The 24,766-nt window shown below is 55.9% G+C and overlaps 1 protein-coding gene across 1 annotated transcript; it reads right to left on the bottom strand.

Moving 5' to 3' along the window:
* Positions 1-935: 935 nt before the first annotated feature.
* On the bottom strand, positions 936-24,478 carry AMN (amnion associated transmembrane protein). Its single transcript, XM_072865585.1, has 12 exons — positions 24,436-24,478; positions 22,123-22,241; positions 21,935-21,979; positions 11,871-11,958; positions 10,080-10,315; positions 8,349-8,486; positions 8,149-8,257; positions 6,230-6,312; positions 5,054-5,240; positions 3,790-3,964; positions 1,333-1,435; positions 936-1,046 (listed from the first exon to the last, which is right to left on the bottom strand). The coding sequence occupies exons 1-12, from the start codon at positions 24,476-24,478 to the stop codon at positions 936-938; spliced, it is 1,437 nt and encodes a 478-aa protein (XP_072721686.1).
* Between the last annotated feature and the right edge of the window lie 288 nt (positions 24,479-24,766).

The following is a 24,766-nucleotide window of genomic DNA, read 5'->3' as shown; positions in this document are numbered from 1 at the left end:
TGCAGGCAGCTGAGGGTATTTGACACAGGCCAGGCCACAAATGCCACCGCTAACGAGGCCCCTGGGTGCTGCTGCTGCCCCGACCCTCGTTAGAGACAGGCCACAGCGACTGGGTTCCAGAGCCCTCGGGTTCCTGCCTGCTTCCCTTCCCGGGGACCCCCGGCACTGGCACCGAACCTCTTTCCCCTTGTACTGCGAGAAGAAGCGCTCTCTCGCTGCGGGCAATAACGTGATAAATCCCCAGGTAGGTCCAAGAGGGTCTTATAACTATCGGCCCGGCACAGGGGAAAGGAGCAAGCTCAGGTGGCTCAGCGGAGGACAAGGAGAGGGAAATGTTTGCTCAGGACGGAGCCCCGTGCCAGCGCCCAGGGGACGGGAGCGCGGTCCCAGAGAGGAGGAACAGGGGACCCCGCGCAGAGATCCCCCGGCACCGAGCACACTGCTGGAAAGCAAAATAATTTCCTTTTAAACTCAACTAACGGGTCCAAGCTCTGGAGGCTCTGGGCCACATTTGAAATTAATTTAAGCACTGAATTTCCATCATGCATCCAGGGATGCATCCTTCAACATGCTGCGTGCCCTGGGCAAATCCAGCATGGTGCTGGCTAAAGAGCGGGGTGCTGAGTTAGACCCCGACTTCCCCAGGTATCACCTGAGACCCAAATCTCAATGTTGAACTCTCTAAAAAGGACTAATACCTACAAAACACAGTTTAAAACCCAGAAGCAACACCAGGGAGGCCCTGCCTGCATGGCTGAGCCCTTACAGCAAAGGTTTGCTGTGGTTGCCTTCACTGCATGGACACTTTTATTCAGGTGGGATCTGCTTGCTTGTGGTTTAGATCCCACCAGGAGTGACGTGAGAGGCTGTGAGGGCTGGAGAGGCGGCGGTGTCCCCAGGGAGATGGTGGCTGCCCCCAGCATGAGGCCACGCCATCAGGTCTCCGTCTCGCTTGCATCGTACAGAGGGTTGAGGTAGAAGACCTGATGGTCTTTGGGAGCCATCTCCTGCAGCATCTCCTCTCCAGCGCCAGCGCTTGGTGGCTCCTGCAGCAGTCAGGGAGGGAAAAGCAACCGATGGAGAAGGGAAGCAAAACCCTTGGGAAAACCCACCCAGCGCTGAGTCCCTGCGGCAGCCAAGGAGCTGGTGACCCATGGGAGGATGGGACCGTCCCACAAACCCCTCTGGGCCTGGGGAAAGGAGGAGCCCTGCCGGGTGCGTTGCACCTTGCTTTGCAACCCCACTGGCACTCGAGAGGTTCCTGTCTGGGGCCCCGCCACCTCCTGCCCACGGCCCTGAGCATCCCTGTGTCCCCAGGCAGTGGCGACTCACCACGTTGAACATGGGGTTGTCGAAGCCTTTGTCACTGGCTGGTGCAGGGGACGCCGGGTCCTCTGCTCTGTCCCAAGGCCGGGGGACACGCAGGGCAGGCAGCCTGGGGAGAGACGTGGGCATCACCTACCCGCATCCCGCCCATCCCAGCAGCTCCCCCAGCCGAAACACTGCATCTTCGAGAGGTGGATGGGAAAATACAGGGCAAAGTTTCAGGCTCTCTTTGAAATGAGATGTTTGTACCCTTTCCCAGGGAAAAGCTGCCCTATCCAGCAGAAACTATTAAGCCTGGAGGGCTGGGGCCCGCATCCTGGAGGGAAGAGCGTGGCAGAGGCGGACAACCCAGCACAGGCTTTGCTTCGGAGCCATCGCTCTCCCCCCCGTGGCCTAAAATGAATTGCCACAGAGCTGACACCTGTTCCCACTGCAATCTCAACAAGCACTAATTACTTTTATCATTACTTTTATCATGTTAGCATTTTATAATCTTAATCACCATCACCATTTTTATCATTTTCTTCATTACTCCTTTCCTAAGGGTCCCAGTCACTGAGCATCATCCCCTGCACCAGGCACCTGGTGCGGGTGGGCTCAGCAGTGGGTCCGCACAAGTCACCCAGGTCCTGAGAGCCCACCGCTACTTAAACACTATGACCGCCATGGCACAGGCTCTACACAGGCAATCGGAGGAGCTGTGTTATCTGCCGGAAGGCTGTACCAGGCCCTTTTTGCTGGAAACAAGCTGAATTCACTGGTTGGTGGTCAGGATGGCTCTGCTGCATGGAGGCAGACTCTGTTTGTAGGCTCCCAGAGCCGCCTGCCTAATTTGCAGCATCCCTGCTGATGTCAGATGCCTCCACGATGCTCGGCAGCACTGCCCAAAAGGGCACCTGCCCTGGAGCCACCCAGGGACACGCAGCAGGAGCGGGTCAGCCAGGGACGTGGCCTGGGCTTGGGTTCAGCTCCGTCTCCTGTAGCTACACGAACTTCCCTCCCGCTGCTGACAGAGCCAGTTTCAAAGGTCTGTCTGGCGTCCAAAGAAGTGTCAGTGGAAGATAAATCATCAAGTAGCAATTATGGCACTGGGAGTTTTATTTAGAAATTAAAAGAAGGCGCAGGTTTATTGCTAGGAAATGTCATGTCAGCATGTGCTGAGTGGCAAGGCAAGCATCCCTGGCCATGGCCACTGCTGCACGGAGAGAAAGCCCCGGAGGAGGAACCAGGAGGGAAGAAACAACCTGACTTGTGAGCCTGCAACACAGCTGGCATGCCCTGGCAGACACCAATGCACCTTGCACACACAAATTAAAGCAAATCCCACCCCCTGGCTATAAAAAGCATAGGGTCCATCCTGTTTGCCCATGGTCAAGTAGATGAGACGAGCCATAGCAGCTCAGCAGACAGCCCCCACACAAAGACATCTGCCAAAAAACCTGCAAAACCCTCCTTGGGGGAGGCAGGGCCCTGCGTGAAGGTGGGTGCCCCACGCACCTGCTGTGGGTGCTGCCAGGATGCCCTATTCACTGCTGGAGCCTGTCTCCAAGCTGTGATGGGAAAAGGTGCTGGAGAAGGGTATTTCTGACCAGCTCCCAGCTGCGGTGAGGTCAGGTGCCGTGCACCCCACTGTCCCTCCTCTGGGACCTGCACACCACTCTCCATGCAGCATAAGCAACTAATGCACCAGAAGCTGCATTTGCTTCTGGATGCTGTCACTCCCTTTCATGGCTACAAAGCTGCGGGACGAGTGCTTTGAATTATTTTGATGCATTTCTATTAGCAGCTGGTAGTTTCAGTCCTCCATCCCCCAGCAGGACTACAGACTAACAGTTACAAGGAACAGGAGATGTCCCCAGGCAGCATGACCAGGCTGTGCAGAGCTCCAACCGAGCCACAGCAGCCCCACTCCCGCCAGAGCACACCGTGCCACATGGCACCAAGAAGCAAGTCCTCCAGCCAAGTACCAGGCCAAGAGTACAGAAGTGCCTTTCAGCCACCTCACCTCCAATGAACTGTGAGGAACAATGAGGGCAATGGTTTTAAACTAAAATAGGGTAGATTTAGATTAGTCATAAGGAAGAAATTCTTCACTCTGAGGGTGGTGAGACACTGGAACAGGTTGTCCAGAGAAGTTGTGGCTGCCCCATCATTGGAAGTGTTCAAGGCCAGGCTGGATGGGGCTTTGAGCAACCTCATCTAGTGGAAAATGTCCCTGCTCACAGCAGGGTGCTTGGACTAGATGATCTTCAAAGGTCCCTTCCAACCCAAACCATTCTGTGATGCTATGAACTAGTAACGTTGGGTATAGCAGACCGCCCGGCCATGCCCACCACCATGGGAGCTCGGGGCAGCCCTGCACACCTCCGTGCCACCAAGCTGGCTGGAAGGACAGCCTTGGGATGATAGCTGCCTCCAGGCAGAAGTCTGGCAACATGCTGCCAGCAGAAGCTTCATCCCTACCTTAACTTTCCCTTTCTGTAGAGAAAGAGGATCCCTCCAAGCAACAGGAGACCGAAGAGTAGCCCAAAGACCGTCCCCACTGTGATCCTGCTCAACGCGTGGCTTCCCACTTGCTTGCTGAAAGTGCTGCCTGTGGCCGCCTCCATTTTGCCACTTGAAATGCCAAGTGCTTCACCTGGGAAAGGGCAGAAAGAAATAGGGGTAAGGACTGGACGGGGCAACACGCCCCCACACCCGCACACCACCTCGACTCACACACAGGGCAGAGGGAGCCTGCAGTTGGGTCTGGCACTGCTCGCCTGGTTAATCACCTTTCCCTGGGGATGGGGGGGTGGAATACACACTGGGTGGACTCAACTGGGACAAGCCCATGTGGGTCTGCTACCCCTACAACAACCACCAGGTCCCCTGGCTGTGACCTACACGCTCAGCAGCACCTGGAGCTTACGTGGCTGCCTCCACACGCACCGTTCTGGCTGGAAAGCAGCTCTGCAGAGAGGGACCTGGGGGTCCTGTGGGCACCAAGCTGACCATAGCCAGACATGGCATGGAAGGACAACGGTATCCTGGGCTGCATGAGGAGGAGGGTTGCCAGCAGGTACAGAGAGGTGACCCTTCCCCTCTGCTCTGCCTTGGCGGGACACAGCTGCAGTGCTGAGCCAGGCTCTTCTCAGCGGTGCCCGGTGACAGGGCAAGAGGCAATGGGCACAAATCGAAATATGGTAAATTCCACTTAATGTAAGAAAAAACTGTCTTACTGCAAAGGTGGTCAAACGTGGGGACAGCTTGCCCAGAGAGGTTGTGGAGTCTCCATGCTTGGAGAGATTCAAAACCCAACTGGACACAGCCCAGGGCAACCTGCTCTCAGTTTAGGGTGGGGGAAGATGGTCTCCAGAGGTCCCTGCCAATATTCCGAATATGCCCGATAATTCTGATCCTGCAGTTCTACTCTGCCCACACCACCATCCTACTATGATTAAAATGGTAAAACTTCTGGGTAAGCAAAGTTCACTACTGAAATCATTAGAAATGCAGTGTGTTAGGAAGGCTTAGAGGTGTGCTGGACCAGACTGACAAGGACCTTAGGAGCGTTCAACTCAGGGAGCTTCAACCAAGCTGCCACTTGATTCCTGTGTGATTCCCTGGTGAAAGAGCAGGGATGCAGGGCTGCCATGTGGGTTGCTGGCAGGGGACAAGAAGCTCTGGGCAGCAGTGGCTTTAAGTGCACCCATGGGGGACCCGCTGAGGAGGACAGAGGCGTTACTGTGCTGTGCTATGTCCTCCATGATGTCTGCAGCCATCTGCTCCGCAGCGGTGCCAGTCTGTGCTCCCGTCTCGTCATCGATCAGCACGATTTGGATGAGGGGAGTGGAGCTTCGGGGTATGACTCCCAGGAAGGTCTGTGCTTTGTGCACCTTGGATATGGCCATCTGCACGCCGGCGTACTTGGGCTTTTCAAAACACAAAGCATCATGTAAAGCCCAAGAGAGCAGTTAGGCAGAAATTAGTCACCTCTACAGACAGCCACGATGGATGCACCAGGAAGGTCCACCTATAAATCTTCATGTGAGTCCCATCACAGAGCTGCCGTCCCTGTTACCACAGTGCCATTGGGTTTCCCAAATGAGGGGTTCATATCTCCCCTCCCTTCAAAGCTGTGACCAGCACCCAGCACGCAGCGTCCCCCTGCGGGGGTGAGCGTGCCAAGAACGCAATTTCGTGGAGCACACCCATTAAATGCTGTATTAAGATGTGTGTGGCTGTAAGGAGGGCAGGCAGCAGGCTTTCAGCTCAGGATCAATAGAGAAATACTCTGATATCGATCCTCCCGGTGTAACTCGGAGCATGCCTGCCGCCCCAGCAGCTCCCAGCCAGGAGGAGGGAGGTCATGCTGTGTCTGACAAGCAGCAGCATGGCGTGATGCCTTGTAGAGCATGCATCTGAGTGCTGACCAGTGCTGGTTACCCATCCAGTGCTTGCTTACTGGGGAATCAAAAGCAGCACAGCACTGGGAATGATCTCCCAGAGCCCATGGGATGCACTCCAGCAGGTTTGCATGATCCCAGCCACATGGGCTGGTCTCCCATGTTATCTCGACCTGACCTCCTGGCTGACCTCCCGTGTTTTCTAGATGAGGGTTTCCAGCAAGCCCCCCTGCATCCTTCCCCATCTGCACGCCGGCAGCTGTTCCTGCCCTGCGTTGAGAGGGACAGCGTGGCTGTGGTGGGGAGCAAGGGAGGCTGCACCAGCCCCCATGGCAAGTTGGCACATCCATATGTGGGGGGTGAGCCCTGCAGGGTGGTGGGGAGCAAGGCTGGACCCCCTGCATCCCTGGGACCTTATGTCTCCCCAGCCACCTCCACCAGCATGGAGTCACTGGCAGAGGTGGCTGGTGGCTTTCAGTTTTGTTAGCCCCTCCCAATCTGTTGGGCCGACATACCTGGCTCAGCAAGGCTTGGACCAGTCTGTCCCGGTACTTCTGCAGGTCAAAATCAGGAGTGAAATCCAGGCTAATGGTGGCTCCTGCAGCACAAAACCAGACAGACATGACATTGTCACCGAGCCCGGGCAGAGAGCTGCCGCAGCGGCACAGCTCTGACTGCCACGGAAGGCACTGGGAACCCTCCGGTACCTCCATGCAACCGGTTTGGCTGGGCTCAGGAGAGGCAGCTCCGCAGCTCTGCCTGAGCAGCGCTGCCCCAAGAAACCTCTCCCTCCTTGCTGGTCTTTCTATCAGCTGGGTTTGGTGAAGGGCTTCTGGTTTGCACCATATTCCGGAGAGAAGCTTTCCCTGGAAAGCTTTCTCCTGCGTATCCCTTCAGAAGCTCTGTGTGTAACTGGGTTTTGGGGCTGCGATTCAGCAACACTACCCTGGCTTTGGAAGGAAGGCGGAGAGGAAAGGACACCTGAGCTCCCTGTACCGCTGCACTGTAGTCACTGGGTCAAATATTTTCCTTGGGAAAAAACCCAAGTAAGCATTTTTTAAAATATTCAATTCTCCTAAAGGCTTTAAGAGGCTCTGCTTTTAGGAACATGTCGGAGAAAGATATGGTGCCGTTTTAACAAATTTGGTATGACATACCAAATATCTAGGTACAACTGTGCATGAAAAATTCCCCTTAACAATCTTCCAGGTAGATTAATGGAGAAGCTCAGAGGGAACGCTGTCAATCTGCATGTTTTTATTTTAAATGAAATGAAACAAACTTGCTGTTGGAAAGCTGACATTACAGTGAAAAAGGTGCATTTCCTCTGAGTGTTTTCCGCTGCGTAAACTCAGCAAAGCCCTATTAGCGTGACGAGCTGTGACATCCTGACAGGATAAACCAGAGGCAGGGACAAAGGGCTGCAACTCAGAACAGGCTCCCAAAAGCCAGGCTGATGCTTCATAGAATCACAGAATGGTTTGGGTTGGAAGGGACCTTAAAGATCACCTAGTTCCAACCCCCCTGCCATGGGCAGGGACACCTTCCACTAGATGAGGTTGCTCAAAGCTCCATCCAACCTGGCCTTGAACACTTCCAGGGACGGGGCATCCACAACTTCTCTGGGCAACCTGTTCCAGTGCCTCGCCACCCTCAGAGTGAATAATTTCTTCCTAATATCTAATCTAAATCTACCCTCTTTCAGTTTAAAAACATTACCCCTCGTGCTATCACTACAGTCCCTGATAAAGAGTCCCTCCTTATCTTTCCTATAGGCCCCCTTCAAGTACTGGAAGGCTGCTGTAAGGTCTCCCCACAGCCTTCTCTTCTCCAGGCTGAACAACCCCAACTCTCTCAGCTTGTCCCCGTAGGAGAGGTGCTCCAGCCCTCTGATCATCTTTGTGGCCCTTCTCTGGACCCACTCCAACAGCTCCATGTCTTTCCTGCGCTGAGGGCTCCAGAGCTGGACGCAGTGCTGCAGGTGGGGTCTCACCAGAGCGGAGTAGAGGGGCAGAATCACCCCCCTCGACCTGCTGGCCACACTGCTTTTGATGCAGCCCAGGATGCGACTGGCTTTCTGGGCTGCGAAAGCACATTGATGGCTCATGTCCAGTTTTTCATCCACCAATACCCCCAAGTCGTTCTCTGTAGGGCTGCTCTTAATCCACTCTCATCACCCAGCCTGTACCCATGTTTGGGATTGCCCCAACCCAGGTGCAGAGAGATGTCCTGGGAGGGTGGCACATGGGATGTGGATGGGACCTACGGATGGGACCCATGGGAACAGTGCTATAGCAGAACGTCAGCCCACGAGAGGCCGGACCCCAGACCAGCAGCATGCCCCACACCCAGCTTTCTCCCGTGGAGCCAGGGGAAGGGAGCTGGGGCAGCCGGCACAGCGGGGAGGAAGAATAGGGCCGTGCCCCCCACTCACCACAGACCCTGCAGCAGTGGCCGAGGGGCTGCAAAGGGCTCTGGCACTCCGGCGCTGGGCACTGCCTCCCCGATGCCCTGAGCAGGGCCTTGCAGATGCGGTGGCCATCCTAAAGGAGAGCAGGGCAGCGTCAGTCCCTTGCCACCCCTCGCTCCCCAAACTGCAGTGGCACCCCCCTAAATTGCAATGGGAGGACTCACCAGGCCATTCTCACAGGCACAGCCAGACTTGTCGGGACAGTCGGTGCCTGTCACCTGCAGAGTGCCATTGCCATGAAACTGCAGCGGGGCGGAGGGACCCTGCAGGTACCCAGCCCAGGCCTCGGGGCTGCTGAGCTCCTGCGCAGGGAAGAGCAGCAGAAGCTGGTGAGCATCCCCAGCCAGGTCCCATCGCTGTCCCCAGGCACCTGGCCATGCCGCCTGGGCGCCCAGTGCCATGTCTGACAGCCAGCTTGGGGCAGCCTCACCGCAGGCAGTGAGTGCAGCAGGAAAATCCTGCCACTACACCAATTCGGGCTTTTCCATGGGGCCAACAGAAAAACCCTTTCTAATTTAAAACCAAAAATGGATGACAAATAAATCAAAGATGGCTGTGCTTTTTTTTTTCCCCCCTTCCCTTCTTGTTTTCCCTCTTTCTGCTAGCCCAGAGAACTCAATTTATCAGTTTTTAATTAGTGGGAGGAAGGGGCTGAATCTGAGGTGTTTTCCTTCAATCTGGGAAGCGTTTCAGTGGGCTCAGCATTAGCAAAGGCTGAGCTGGACTGACCAGCCTTGTCCTACCAAGCCGATGGTAAGTCCCTCACCCGCTGCCTTCCACAAGAGGCTTCTCTATGCCCTGGCACAGCAGGAGGATTTCTCAGGCGCCGGGGTGAAAATACCCCGCACAGAGTAAGGAGCGAACTGGCTTCAAAGGGACAAAGTAGCTTGTAAGGTCAGTTTTTAGGAAATACGCTATAATCACAAAAATAAAAAGCACCTTTTCTTCCCATCTCACCACTCAGCAGCAGCCTCCACCCCAGCGCACGGCCAGCTGCAGTCCCTGGGGGGGTTGGATTTGGCAGGGGGGGATGGTGTGCCATGGGGTGGTCCCCAGGACCAGTGGGACCAGCATCACTCCGAGCATCCAGGACCACCCAGCTCTGCATCCCTGGGGCTACGTGTGCCCCACGTGAGCTCCATCGGGGTCCTGCCTTGTCCAGACTCGCCTGCACCCGCCTGGACACCGACTGAGGTTGTTACTCAAAAACCGGTTACCTAATGCCTGGCCCCGAAATGGCAGATCCCAGGCAGCGCAGCAGTAGAAATAATAAATAACTTATGAAATGTCTGCCGCATCTCCCACTCCTGGAAGGAGCCTGTGTTTACTGCTGCAGCGCCTGTGATCTTTCACTCCTCCGACCAGCGAGGGACGGGGCTCGTCGTGCGCCTGATTCCCGGGCTGAAGCACAGCAGGCTGCCAGCGTTTCTATAATTATCCCTCTAATCAATTAAAGAGCGGTACTGAAGCAAAGCTGGGAGGCGATCGCCGGGCCACAGGCCCTGCTAAGGATGGGAGGGAGGTGTCCCCAGAGGGTCCCTGAGCAGCGCAGTTGCAGACATGTGCCGGGAAAGGGGCAGCCCCTGGGTGCCGGAGAAGATGCCATTTGCCGGCAGTTTGACCCGTGCACAGTGGCTTTTTTTTTTTTTAATGTGAATAGTGAGATGGCCTGTGCTCCCACGCTGCAGGGAGGGAGGTGATAACAAACCGGTAGAGGAAAAAAATCATCGAGACCATCCGCAGCAGCAACAGCCCATGAAGCTCCAGCGCCGTGGGAGTGCCCATCTCCCCGTGCAGCACTGCTCCTCCGTCCCCGCCTGCTCCTTCCTCTCCTGACCTACTATGGGGCCGTGGTGAGGAGGCGTCGAGCCCATTTCTCATCATCCCCACGTTACCTGGCCCATGAGAGAGATGCTGCGGAGATGAATCACTCGCCGCGATGAGTCGACGTTTACCCGGAAGGAGGTTTCAGGTTGGAACATAACATCATCGTAACGGCACGGGACGCGTTCCTCGTCCACAGAAAAGATGCGCCCACCTGGCTCAAGCTCCCCGCCGGGGGACACGGCTTGCCACAGCGTGGGGTCAAACCACGCGTGGTGCTCGGCATCAGCGAACCTCACTGTTGCACCTGGAAAAGCAACAGGAAAGGTTGAGCGTGACCCGCACCCAAATCCGCAGCCCTGACGGATGCATCTGGGTTGGTAAAACCAGTGAGTGCTTGGCCCAAAGCAGAGGAGCTCACCCCATGGGCAGGGAGCGAAGGGCTGGCCCTGGCATCACCTTCCTGGGCAGCCACCGCAGGGCACCTCTCGGAGCTCGGCCGAGGCTCGGCAAAGTTTTCCAGCGCTCCGGGCTGGGGTCTCAGCAGCTCAGCCCGGACCCCACTTCTGGCTGCAGACCTCCGGCCCCAGATCCCACAGGACATTTTTCCCCCACTTCTTTAAAACTCTAAAACTTTAAAACTAGGGAGGAAAACAGCCGCGGAGACTAAATGCTGAAAAACAGCTAAACTGGAAACAAAATGGGTATGATAATTCATGTCCCAGTCTCCAAGCAGCCTGGCAGGCCTGCAGAAACACGACCGGCCCTGGTCCCTGCACTGGGTAACCCCAAAAACCAGTGCGCCATTTAACCATTAATTATTTAACCACTAACCATTTCCCTGCTGGTCACAGTTAGTGTCATCCCACAGTGCCCTGCTGCCTTCTCACCCTTCCCCAACAGCTGAACCTTTATGGATTCAGCTGTCACACTGGTGTTTATTGACTGAATTATTTGCATTCATTTTAAAATCATGCTTTAAAAAAAATCCATTTGTGAAAGTTGCCCTGAAAAGCCTGTTGATTTCAGGGGAGCAGCATGTGGTCAGAAGGAAAAGCCCAGTGCAAGGCGGAGGCAGCTGCCAGAGCATCCCTGATGGGGGGCAAACAGCCCCAGTGCAGAAAAATGATAGGGATGAAGGCTTTTGGAGTGGCTCCGGACAGCCTGATGCTGCCGTCCCTCCCCCGGGCAGACCCGTTTGGGCTTTTCCTCTCTTTTTTTGCCAGTCAGAGTGCAGGCACAGGCACTGCACTTGGACTCTTCTTTTCCTGCAGACGAACTAAAAAGTTACTTGCCACTGAAAGCATCAGGTAGCTCTTAAATACCCAGAACACATCTCCCTAGCAAACAGCTTGCAGATTAATAACAGGCACCAATGAAACAAACCTGCCGCCTCAGTCGCGGCAAACCCGGGCTGGAGGCTAAGAGGGGAGGGAAGGATGCGCTCGTGCTGAAATGCCTGTGCGCGCGGGGCCAAAGGCCAGCTCGCTGCGATGGCTGCCGTTCAGCTTGCCGGTGTGTAATTCCTAACCAGTTTTCTTTAGAAATACCATGGCAAAGAAAATGAGGGCTTTGATGTGGCTACATGCTTAATAGGCAGGGTAAAATACAAGCAATATTTGCCTCTCTGCTACAACTTCAAAGGCTTTCCTACTGTAATTACTTTTTTTTAGAAGACAGGTGATCTAGCAGGGAACAAAGATCTGATGTGAGGGAGGTCATCAAAGAAAAGGTAGGTATTAAAAGAGGAGTGATTCACTTTGCTCTGAGGTGGGACAGCAAAGACCTTTGTAGAAGCGTTGGGGCTGAATTTGCATGATTTATCAGGGGCTGATGGGGTGACTGGTCTGGGCACAAAATACCTGAGTCACAGCCTGGTTCCCAGCTGCCATCGAAAGCTGCGAATCCCGCACCAGATGCCAGCACGAGTTCTCCATTCAGGGGCAGGTACTAGACAAAGGGATTCAGAGTATTACTGTGCGGTCCCGCTGCCAGCCACCCAGGCTTGTAATCAAATAACAGTGCTAATTATTAGGCTGCCTATTACACTCGCTGCCTCTGAGGCACTTTACAGTCATTAGGAGTTACCCTCGCCGTGCCCCACGTTAATGGGAAAGTATCAGCTCCTGTTTTTACAGATGGGGCCGCTGCGATGGGGAGAGGCAGTTTGACATTATCTTCCGGTAACACAGAAAAGCATGAACCATTCAGAGAAGCAAGAACAAGGAAAAAGCAAAATAAGCTCTTTTGACAGCTCCTTCCTCCTCTTGCACACCCACTCCCACCAGCTCAGGAATGGCTTTATACATTGGTATGCCACAAAAAACCCAACCTTACTCTGCAAGTGCCCAGAGGTCCCCTTGCTTAATGGGTTCCCACCCCTGGGGACTGCGCTTGCCCCACAAAAAACAACTCGGGGGCCCAAGCAATGCTTGGTGAGGTGTCAGCTGGTGGATTCATGCTCGGCGGAAGCTAAGGAAAGCACATGGTGGCATTTGGCGCAGCTTGCCACAGCTAGCCCCTCTTCTTGTTGGGTAGGACATCGCCAGCAGGTAGTCGGGGTCACCACACTTGCCTGGCCTCAGCCTCATCAGGCTTCTGCTCTGGGGCATGAGGACAAACCTCAACAGGCGCAGTTCTTCCATGGGGGCCCTTTCAGCAAGCAGCTGTGGCCACCAGGTCACCAGCCGTCCCTGCTGACTCCAGGACAGGCCTTGGCAAACAACTGAGTCAGGCAACTCTTTCACAGCACATGGGTTATTCAGCCCAGCCCATCTTATTTTCCATTTAGAAATTGCCACAGAGAAAGTTGGGGTTCCCCCCAATATTTTCACGTGTCAGGGAGTGAGTGATGTTCAAGGCTCCATTCTCCTCTAACTCGGTCTATCCAGGGTTTTAGCATCACTCCCCAGACAGCAGCTGGAAGCTCTCCAGGACTGCGTTATGCTGGTGCGCTGGGTCCTGTGCTCAGGCAGAAGCATGTTAGATGGGATTTTAAGGTTTCTTCTACTTAATTGGTCTTTAAATATGCATGTAGGTTAGAGAAAGCAAGACTTATGAATGACTGCTGTGGGTGGCTGCGATAGCTCTCTATCCTCGGGGCAGTCTTGCCTGAGGATGCTCTGTCCCACACAGGGACTGCCCTGGGGGCAGGGAGGGACATGGCAAAAAGCTCCTCACCCCCAAGCTGTAGGCAGCTGCTTAGAACTTTAGTGCCTTGGTGGTGTGGTGCTTTGAAGGCCATAGCCCAGGTCTCCAGCTTGGTTCAGGAACTGTGAGAAGCCAGGGCGGAGAGCAGAGGGCGGCTGCCACCACGAAGAGCCCCGCAGTGCTCCTGTGCACCACCCGCTTCAGACCCAGCAATGCTGTCGTACGTCGGGCTGGAGAAGAGGGGATGACGAGGTAAATAGCTGAGGTGTGGGCAACCTCTGCCCCAAGGGTATGGAGTCTCCCCACCAGCCAGGAAGAAGCCTTTGCCTATGGACGCTGCTCCATGACACCATAGCATGTGTAGTGCCTTACTGGAAACCATGCATCATGTTCTCTGAATTTCTATTACTCTTGAGTAAAGCCAATGTTTCCAATAGTGAAGCACTGAAAGAGGCTGAAAGGTCTGCCAGGATAAGAATGGCAATGTGCCCTTTAGCTGCAGATATAAAAGCCACGTCTGATGACGTTTTGAAGCTCGGGACTTGGCCTGCTTTGTGCTAGGCAAGGTCTATGCTACCAGCTTCTTTCACAAGGTGCTTCACTTCAGAAATGCCCTGGCTTGTTTTCCTGTGAGCCCACGGGCAGTGGGCCACTTTGGGGCAGTCAGCTACCACCAATACGCAGGGCAGGTGCTGCCAGTGCTGCTGGCTAAGTCCCTTCTTCCAAACCTGCTGGGCCATCTCAGGCTGGAGCCCCTCACCGCTGCCTCTTGCCCAGTTTGCAGGTTGCCGCCCTGCAGCCTGCTGTGCATGATGGGGCCGAGCAGGGGGTGGCCAGCCGGCTGCCGGGGCCCAGCTGAGCTGCTCAGGATGGGAGTTTGGATGGGATGCAGTTGATCGTTTCACCAGCACAGGGTACCAGCTCTTCACAGCAGTTAGTTACCCTTGCACACTCGGGCCTGGAGCGGCAGGGAACTTTGGGTGGAGGAAGAAAAATCAGACAGCAGCTGCTGGTGACAGGGATGGGTGACACAGCAAGGCCATGACTAGCTAGCCCCTGTTCGCTTTCCCAGGCTGCAGAAGTTGGCGTTTGTGAGTGTTGTGGCTGGATCACGACCACCGGGTTGGGAAGTCCCTGCTCTGATCCCTGCCTGACTGCCAGCTCTTTCCCCTATAGAGTTACCAAACGCTTTGACTATGGCTGTGGGTCGCAGCTTCCCAAACACCCTGCGGTGGCCATGCAGGACACAGCGAGCTTTCCTGTCCAGGGGGGTGTTCGTTCAGATCACAAATTAACTAGGGGAAGAAAAAAGCCACAGAGACAACACTTGGACAAATATGTGCCTACATTCGTAAGCTGCTTCACTCACGCTGCTCCAGGGAGCAATGCAAGCGCGTTTTGTGCATGCATTATGCACAAAGCAAAGCAAGGAAAACCTGGTAAGGATTCACACGGCATGGCGGAGTTCAGTGTGGGGAGAGCAGGGATGAGGTGGGCTTGGTGGGTCGGAGACACACACACACGTGCACACACAGACGCACAAATGCTCGTCCCGCGCCAAAGCGAGGTCACGTCCTCCTGTGCCTGGGAGGGCCCCGGTCAGCGGGGTCCGGGGGGGCGTGGAGCAGACGCAGGGTCAGCAGCGCATGGCATCAGTCCTGCCCACGGGGAGAGGTGGGAGAAAATGCCGCACGCCAAGCCTGCCCCACACCTGCAGCATCTATGCCGGGCTCTGGAGACACTGGGCTCTCTGGCGAAGACACAGCTTCTCCAGCTACCGCTGGAGATCCCCCTCCACCCCCGAGGCCAAAACCCCAGGCTGGCTGGACTTCCCAAGCCCAGAGGAAGCTGTCCACGTGAGTGTGAGTGTGGCAGGGAAATGAGAGTCCCACAGCACACACAGCGTCCCAGCCGCTGACCCCTTCACCCTCTGGGGCTGCCCGAACGCTGTTAGCGCGAGCCCTGGAATTAAAATGCAAGGCAGCGCGATGCGGGCGGGGGGACGGAGTCACCTCATCTCCACAAACATGAAGTGCGAGAAGAGCCCTGTACTTCGGCTTCACAGCAGGAGTTTCTGAGGCTGGCCCCTGCACCTACAGCTCCTTGCCCACCAAGGCCGATGGGCTGCCCATCCACCGCCAGCCCTCCCCGAGATGCATGCCACCAGGCAGCGTTTCAGAAGTGGCTCCGTCGTCCAGTGGATCTTAGTTTGTAAATAATTTACCCTTTCTTTTTTCCTAACATAAGTTAAGCATCTCAGCTTGCTGCAGAGGACAAACGGAGACTCTGGTTGGGCAGTGGCTTTCTGCATTTGGGTGTTTAGTATAGAAATTGCATATAGGCTGGGCCACTTTCCAAGTACATTTTGAACTGAGCAATGACATGTACCAAAGGACCAGAGCCAAAAAGCTGGCAGTTTCATCTGCTTTCCCTTGCTCCTGCCAACCTGTACTTCAGGGCCATTAATACACCAAGCCTAGAGTCCCATTAGTCATTTCCCATCCCTGATACTGGTAAATGACTTATCTCCTCGGTCATTGTTATCAAGTGTAATGACAACCGAAACACAGTCATCATTTTTCTCATCAATGTCAGCAAAATAAAAGAGGAAAGACCCCATGTGGCTCTCAACCCACAGTCACCACGTTTGCAACTCCAGTGTTGCACCACTGAGAAGAAATCCCGCTGCCTCAATACATAAGTGAAAATGAAACTAACCTCTGAAATGCAAAAGAAAAAAATGGCAAAGGCCTGAGCACATGGCTTTTGAAGTGACTGGCTTTGAACTGGCCTTCAGCACATCCTGGCTCTGCTTGTTTCAGGAGCACCAGGCTGAGATGACTGACAGCAGCAGTGGGACTGGCGTGTCACCATCATCAGCGCAGGAAAAAATGCTGCACTAATGCTTCAAACCCGGGTGAGCGAGGCTCATGATTGCAGCTGGCTCTTCTGCCAGCCTTGTTCTAATTCACAGCATCAACGTGTTTGAATTCCTCGCTCGGCTGAGACGGTGCCACCATCCCCATCACGCAACGCCGAGACTGCCCGGGCGCGCTGGGCTCCGCGGCGCTGCACCCACGGGTGCACCAGCGAGCAGCTCGGTAGCCGTCAGGGCTGCGCACGGCTCCCGGGTACATCCCCTCGCCCGGCACCCAGCCCGGGGGCAGCTCCTGGGCCAGCACTGCTGGCACCCCATCAAAACACATCTCTGGGGTAGGATGCAAGGGGGTTATCTCTCCGCCACGGAGAGGATGTGTGCCGTTACCCACAACAGACGTTAATGCTCGAGGATTTCTGTATCATCCCTCCCAGTCCTGCTTCTCTGGGGCAGCCCACACATGGCAGCAGGCAGGCAGGGCAGCAGGCAGGCAGCCCCTGCCTGTTGCTGCCTGCAGGTGGGAATAGTGGGGATTTTCCCAATGCCTGTTGAGGGCTGGGGGGCTCTGGGCGCAGCTGGGTGTGCAGGTGCTTGGGTGGGATCCAGCTGCTGGCTGAAAGCCCCAGAAAGGCGCAGGGCCAGATTCATCCGCAGGTGAATCCCTTTGACAGCCCTGGAGCGTTACCAGGGGCTCGCTTGCCACAGGGTTTCTTGGGTGTGTTGGGGGGGGTTCATGCGCTCGCTTTCCTGCCCGGGTGAAGCTCCTACCTGCATCCTCGGGCCGGCATCCTTCCCCCCAGCTGCCCACGCCACCCCACGCCCCCGGCTCGCCACCGGATCCAGCCTGCCTCCGCCATGGGCCCCGGTCCTGCACCAGCCATTGCAGATGGCCAGTGAGAGGAGCTGGCAAGGCAGGATGACCTGCGGCCACCCCAGCAGCTCTGGGTGAGCCGAGGAGGGTGACCTGCTGCTGGACTCGTACCTTGCTGTGCCCAAAGAGCTCCCTGCCCAGGCACATGCTGCCTGTGAGGAGCGGGGCTTTAGCATCCCAAGGAAAATGGGCAAGCAATACATTTTTCCCCCATGAAAATCAAGCTCAGGCAGGCTGGTGCAGTGCAGAGCAGGGCACAGGAGTTATTGCTCCCCTCCGCAGGACCCATCAGCGGTGGGCGGAAGATGCCCACCAGCCCTCCTCTGCTCCCAGCAATAACTCGCCCCTCTGCTGTCGGCCCCCGGGGCAGGCAGAGGCGCAGGCAAAGGAGCAGCGCACCAGCGGGACGTCATCGTTTCAGCGTCATCCCCTGAAAGCTAACGAGGCGCTTGGCTGCTCTCCCCTGCCTGCGTCCCTGCCTCCCCCTCCTGCAAGGCAGGGTCCTTTGGCAGCACTGCGGCCGCGCTCGCATTAATCCAGGAGCCGCTTCCCCTGCTGTGTCTGCTCGTCACGTTTTACGTTGCGTTTTGGGGCGCAGGCTCCCCACATCGCCTGCCCAAGCTGGCCTTGCCACCGCATCTCCTGGCACAGGGGTGGCCCGGCACATCGGGTTCCCGAAACATCGCGCTCCTGCCCATCCCCACAAAGGAGCCGCAGCTCCTGGCTTTCCCGTGTGCGTGCTGCCTGGCACACCCCCGCCAAACCACCCCACAGACTCCAATAAAAGCCATCAGTGGTTAAAAAAAGCAACGGGCCCAAAAAAGCCATTAATTTGCCTGCAGCCCCCCAGGGCACACCTCCAGATGCAGAACCAAACAGGTCCCAGCAGGGTGCAAAAATACGGTGTCCCGGGGGGGGACAAGGCAATGTTGGGAGCCCCTTGGGGAGCACATTAAGGTAAACCAGCCCAAGACACTTGAGTTCTGGATGCAGAAGGCACACAGAGGCTTAAAGCCATTTGCCAAATCTATTTCAGGTTCGTTCAGCTCTTTTTCCTGAACTTCCCTCTGCAGACAAGGTCAGGGAGAGCTGGAAAGCGGCTCGAGGTGCGGGCAGGGGAGCCATCCCCAGCGTCGAGGGACGGCAGCCAGTGCACGGAGCAGCCACCCAGCCAGATCAGCATCCACTCAGCCTGGGATGCCAGCAAGCTGCTCACAGGCTTTAATAACTCCTGCTGCTGGAAACTAGCCTGCAAGGAGCAAATAAACTCGGGGAGACGACTGCAAAAGGCTGTTTTACCACACTCCCTTCCTAGGGCAAACCTTCAGCGGGAACACTGCCGGAGAAAAGCCTGCAGGATTTGGGCTTGTAATGATGTGCTGGCACACATGCATGCACACACGCACTCCCATGAAATTTTTACCTTCATCTCAGGAGAAGGAAAAATAATCCCTTTTCTGGGTGTCTCGTTACCCTGCTGTTTGGGAAGCGGGGGGGAGGGAGCACTGGTGCCTGGGACGAGCGCAAACCATGGCAATTCATTAGAGCCGGCGCCCCTGGAGAACAATTGGCATTTCGAGATCAATCTCTGCCAGGAACAGAGCGGGAGCATCCTGCAGCAAAGCCGAGTACATTCTGCTCTCGCAATTAGGCAGCTAAAAATATAAGGCTGGGTGAGACATCCCTGGTTAGACCCCGGTGCCCTGCATGCTCCTGACCCTCGCCCAGCCTTTGCGGCCCCTCACTGGGCGGGCAGGGAGGAGGTGCAGGCAGCTGCCACCACCATGGCAGGGCTCGGTGATGGGGCAGAGCTGGAAAGGTGATGTCGGCGCTGCCGAATAACCCTGGCCAGTGCCCCGACCCTGGCACCATGGGGGTCGAGTGAGGCTGCTCTGCCCACGTGGCTAAACCCGACTCCTGCCACCCCAAAAATAGCAAGCGGCGTCATCCATCCCTGGCCCGCGCTGTGGTGCTGGCCGGCTTGGGCACAAACTGCACCAGGGCTGGTGTTATCGGGGCAAACGTTGGGCTCGCAGCCACAGCCGTGCCCTGGCCTGGCAGCCTTTGGAAGCACAGCGATAGCCAGAGGGTCTAAACCCCTCAGAGGAGCCCTTCTCCCCCAGCAGGGAGACAAGCGAAGCCACAGCCCACCTTGCCCTGGAGCATCCACGTCAGGCACTGCCACCCTGAGCACCTCCATCTTTTTTGCGTATTTACCCCCAGGAGCCTCTGAAAGCCAGCTAAATACTGATCTGCATCTTTAGGCAGCTAAATACCATAGAAAATCCAGCCTAATCACAATGGTTGTGCTTTGAAGTCACTTAGACTTAAGCTGGATTTGGATTGAGTGTGTGGCTGAATTAGGGACCCACTTGAAACTTCAGACCAAATAACCTCCGAGCTGGCTGATAAGTGGGTTTCCTCCAAGCGGGGAGGTGGGCTGCATGCCCCAACAGCCCCAACCTCCTCCCGAGAAAGCAGCTCCCGGTGCTTGGCCGGTGGGATGGGATGGATGTGGAGGGGAGCTGCAGGGCTCAACATACAGAAGTGTTTCCTTTAATACAAATGTCTGGGGGGGGCTGATGGAGGACGCACAGGAGGACCCCCTGGCACCCCAGGACTTGCTCCACTCAGCTGGGGAGTCCGGATGGGAGGTCTCCTCCTGCCCCTCCACCAGCGGGGCACCGGCACTGAGCACCCCCCCTGCACCCGCCGCAGCGGGCACCGTCCTCATGAAAGTCAATGAGACCCCAGCCCCTTCCCCAGCCGTGAATTTCCTCCTGCGCTACTATAGCAAGCAACGCTCTCCTTTTTTTTTTTGTCCAAGGCTGTATAGCATCTCCATGGCGACTCTAAAGCTTAATGTATTCCTGCTGATTTAAGTGATTAATGCTCCAGCGCAGCACGGCCGGCAGCTGAACAGGTGCAGCCCAGCCTCTCTGCAAAAAGCCTCATGACCAATTCATTTTCTAACCACCCGGTTGCCAAATTTCACACCATCCCCACAAGCGGCAGACCGGCTCAGGTGCTGGGTTTCGTTCCTTTTTCATCCCTAATCTTGGCAGTCCCCGTATCACCTGGTGACAACAGAGCACAGCAGCGCAGGGGAGGGAGGTGGCTGAGCTGAAATTAAAAAGAAATATTAACCACCACGCTAGGAAGCTTGTTGGGACAGTTCATTGCAAATCGTTGGGGCGGTGATGCTCAGAAGGAAAGTGTGAGCTGCGGGTGGGGTCATAGCCTGGGATGAGCTTGGCTGCTCACAGGAGGTGCAACTTGGTGCAGCAGCGGGGAGAGCCCCTGGCTGGAGGGGCACGGTGCTGCGCTCTCACAGCCCCGGCTGCCACCAGGATTTATTCCCTCGTGGGGCCCCCAGCCTCCTCTCCTCCTGCACAGTGGTGGGACTATAGTACTCCCTGTAACCCTGGAGCCTGCGCAGCCGCTCGCCGGCAGTGAGATCCCGCAGAAACCCCGGGGCAGCAGAGGGTCCCCGGGGGCTCCCGCGAGGACCGCTGGATCCTTGGATGGGGATGAGTTGGGGGCCACCCCGCACCCTGACCCCGTCGCTCAGCCACAGTGGGAAACGTCCACCCGAGCAGCCGGCGGCCGGTCGGCACGGCAGCACGGCCACGGATGCCGTTAGCTGTGCAAAGGCTGCGTTGCACCTCCCGCTCCTTCGGCCAGCCGCAGGGCTGCTCAGCTCCGCTCTTCAGCTTGGTTCTGAAAGGCTCACGCCGTAATGAGTAACGCTGCTTTGCAATTATGCACTTTGCAGGCCTCTGATGAAAGTACTTTAGAAATATTATAAATGTATAATCTGTAAGTAAAATAAAATCTACTGGAGTGATATTTTGCTCTTTTCTTCTCTGGGTAAATTCCACATCATTTATTACATTATATTTGTACGTATTTCCCCAGTACATTCTTTCCTTCAAAAATTCATATTTAAAATGCCATATAAATAAAGTAACTCCTCCAAATATTTGTAGAGGGATTAAATGTGGCGCATGGCGTTATTAAAGCATCAAAACTATTAGTGGTGTAGACAGCCTGAACGTATTACACCACATAAATTTCAAGGGCTTGTTCAGATTTAATGGCCGATAGAAGAGCAAAGCTGCCCTAAAACCGAGACAGAAAACTCGGCCGCAAGCTCATCCCGTCCAGGGGAGAAGGTTTTGCAAATGGGATCCAGGCCATTTCGTGCCATCCCGGCACTGGGATGGGATCGCTGGTGACCCATCCCACGCCAATGTGCTGGGGCAGCGAAGGTTTGCTTTTCCCTTTAATTCCTTCCTCCCTGTTAAATTTGACCCTCCAAACTGTGGGGATCGAGACCCTGTCCTTTCATGGCTGCCTGTCAGCCTGCTCCAGGAAGGGCTCCTCTTTTGGGGGGACACCGGCTTGCTCAGAAACCCCTCTGAGGCGAGACCCCCCCAACCTGATCTCACCCAACATACACATTTCAGTAGGGTGTTGTGCCCGGCCTGCCATGGCCAGGCTCGTAGTGTCGCAGAAAAATATAAAACCCAATGGCACTTGAAAGGAAATGTCTCGAGCAACATTTTGGGATTTCCCAGAATGGCTTGTTTTCATTTCAAGATATGTTGATGTCAGCTTCACTTAGCCTCTGCCCGGGGCTAGAGCCTGCTCTGCGTTGGTGCTCCTCAGCAAACTACTGCCAAGGTTTCAGACCCAGGGAGGGGCTTTTTTCCTTCCTTCGGGGAGGAAAAATTAATTTCTTCCAAATGAAAGTGGTTTTTGGGGTGCTCACCCCCCATACTCCCCCTCCCCCCCCCAAAAAAAAAGTCCCAGAAATGGGCTTTTTGGCTCTACGGTGCAGAGTTCCCCGGGCTGCTGTGACTCTCGTTCCCTGCCCCGGCCAAGGCATCCTGGGCAAGTCTGGCAGGAGGAAAATGTCAAATTCCCTGGAGAGGGGGGCAGGGGGATGTGCCACCCGGCTGGCAGCGCTCCAGTGCCAGCCCTGCCCTCGCTCACCCTCCCAGCGCCGCCGCACGCTGCCTTACCATGTCCGTCAGCGCGTGGGGAGACCTGACGAAGACTGAGACGACCTGTAAGAAAAGGAAAAATAAAAGCCGGCTTTCCCCCAGCAGGCAAATGGCTTTTCTGAACACCCAATGGTGTTTTGCAAAAAGAAGAAAAAAAACCCAAAAAACAAGAAACAAACAAACAAAACTATAAAAATGGCCGATACCTTGTTCTTCTCAAAATGAACCACGTCGCTGGCACAAGGGACTCTGCCGTTATCCCAGTTGGAGGCGGTTTCAAAATTGGTGTTGGGGATCCACTGCTTGTACACGGCGGTGGCGGCAGCTGGGAGGAGCAGGGAAACCAGTGTAACCCAGTCCATGGGAGGCACTGGGAGCCCTGTCTGGGATGTGCTATGGGATGGGTTGGCCTTTGCAGGCCAGATTTGGGGATTTTCCACCCAGGAGCAGCCCCTGCACGTTCACAGTTGAGCAGTCACAGCCCTCCTCTGCACAGGGGATTTTTTTTGGCTGGGTGATGGCTTTTACCCACCCAGGTAGGAAGAGGAGTAAGGGACAAATACTTGGCAGGCAGAGAGAAGGCAGGGAAGTCCTGCAGACGATGGGCAAGAATAGCATACACCTGGTACCTAAGCATTCATTGCAGTCCACTCGGACTAATCAAATGTGCAGAGACGCCTCGGCCTTGGTGTTTCCAGTAGGTACGGAGTGGGCACGCAGAGCCGGCAGAACCACAAGGAGAGGGCAAGGGGAGAAAGGGTGTTTGTTATGGGTCGTGTAGCACAAAATATGGGCTGGTTTCATGTGTTTGGGACTGGAGGGGGAGGATTCAACGGTGTCCTGCAGCCTGAGGCACCGGCAGGTTGGGAAATAGAGGTCTTCCCCATGGGGCTCGCCGGGACAGCGGCTGTGCTGCCTGCAGGTCCCCACAGCGATGAGCCCCCTGGCCGGTGACAGGCCCTGGCAGAGGTGGGTTTCCACTCTGACCCGCTCTGTTTGCACGAGCGCGGCTCCGCACGCCTCCCAGCCTGACGTTGCCCAGGCTTGGCTGGGAGATGCACGTCCAGCTGAAGATGAACCTCCAGCAGCCTGAATTAAATGGCTTCGGGCAAGTGAGTTATGAGACGGAAAAGAGGAAAGAAAAAAAAGAAGAAACCTTTGCTCTTAATATGGATCATCTTTTCTTTAGGGGAAAACACCCCAAAACTACAAAGAAAGCCAGTGGTGGATGGGACCCGGCCATGGAGGGGGCAAGAGGGGCCACGGGGGGACCCCTATCCTGGGCCGGGAGGGGGGTCCGAATGACTCCGGCCGATGGAGGGAGGTGCGCTGCAGAAAGCCTGGGCCCTGCTAGTCCGAATGACTGGGAGGGATGTGGCCAGTTGTGCTCCGTAGGCTCTGCAGAGGCTTTATCAGTGCGCAACGATCGCCTTGGGGCGTAATTTGCACTGTCTGACTCTCCCAGGGCCTCTGCTGAGACCATGTGCTGTACGTAGCCATGTCCTGGTGAAGAGGAAACGATGTATTTTTAACCTAAATGGAAGTCCTAAGGTAGGAACAGGGGTGGGAGCCTGGGTGCGAGGAGCAGAGGGGCCCCCCAGCTCCGTGCTGGGCTGCAGCCATGGCTTTCAGCTGCCTGAAGGAGCCCTCAGGCAGAGCAAACACCCCCGTGCCCTGTATCCACTTTAAAACCCACTGAGAGGGAAAAGGACCGTACCGCGATGAGAACCGGTCCCGGGCAGCTGCTTGCAGTGTTATGGGCACAAACACCTTGCTGATTTGGAGTCAAAAAGAGCTTAAGAAAGGAAAAAGCCCCCAGATGGTAACTGCAAGTTGTTCTGTCCCTGCTATGGTTGACTTGCGTCCCTCCTGTCCTGGGAAGCCGGAGAGTAGAGAGGTTAAAGCTCCAGCAGAAAGGCTGAGCTGGCCCCATTGCACACACGCCTCACGTTGCTGCAGCTGCAAGGTGTTGTGTCAGGCGAGCTCGTGCCGCGCTGCACTGCAGAGATGGCTCTGTGTGCCGACCAGCTTGGCTACGGCAGCGGCAGGGGCATCTCCCCCGGCCGGGGGCTCTGGGGTGCTGGAGGTTAATCTCCTCTTGCAAAGCCTTTTCCCCCATGCAGCTGCACTGATGCATTCCTGCACCCTCCACAGCCCTGGAAATATCAGCTTGCTATTTAATCAGCCTTGTCTCCAGGGAAGCACAGTCCTTCAACATCAAAGCGACATGCATATTCAACAGAGAATGTGTCCTGCAGTGCAGAGCTGCTGGCTTCAAATAGGAGCAGGAAAACCCAAGCTGCGGAGGTGCAGCAGGCACGACACACTAATCCCAGCCTCATTCCCCTGCCTTCTCTCTGTCCGGCTGGAAATGCTTTTTCCCATTTGCGTTACAGATGCGCCTGAACTGACAGAGCCTGCAGCTCTGCTCTGAAACAGGATTGCCGTAAGCGCAAACGGGGAAGTCATCCAGCAGTCACCCCTGCTCGCCATGGCCGTCGGGCCCTGGCCATACTCACCAAGGAGCTGCAGGACGCCGAGGAGGAGGAACAGGCACTTCATTTTGCAGCAGGCTGCCGGCCCCCGCCTCCACAGCCCCTGCCCGCGGACCTTGGACCTTCCCTGGGGGCACGTGATGGGCTCGGCCCGGAGGAGGCTGTAAGGAGACGGGAGTAAACCAGTACAGGAGGCAGGCTTCCCCCAGCACGAACCAGAGCCTTGCTCAGTCCCAGAAGGCAGTTTGCTCTCACAGCTGCTCCTTTCCGAAGTTCCCCGCTTCCTTGGCACCCGTGGGGAGCCCGGGAGAGCCGCTGAGGAACAACGTGGGGAGGCGAGAGCGGTGGTCCCCCC

This window comes from Ciconia boyciana, chromosome 6, assembly GCF_034638445.1.
Source record: "Ciconia boyciana chromosome 6, ASM3463844v1, whole genome shotgun sequence".
NCBI lineage: Eukaryota > Metazoa > Chordata > Aves > Ciconiiformes > Ciconiidae > Ciconia > Ciconia boyciana.
This window is presented reverse-complemented; position numbering and strand designations above follow the sequence as displayed.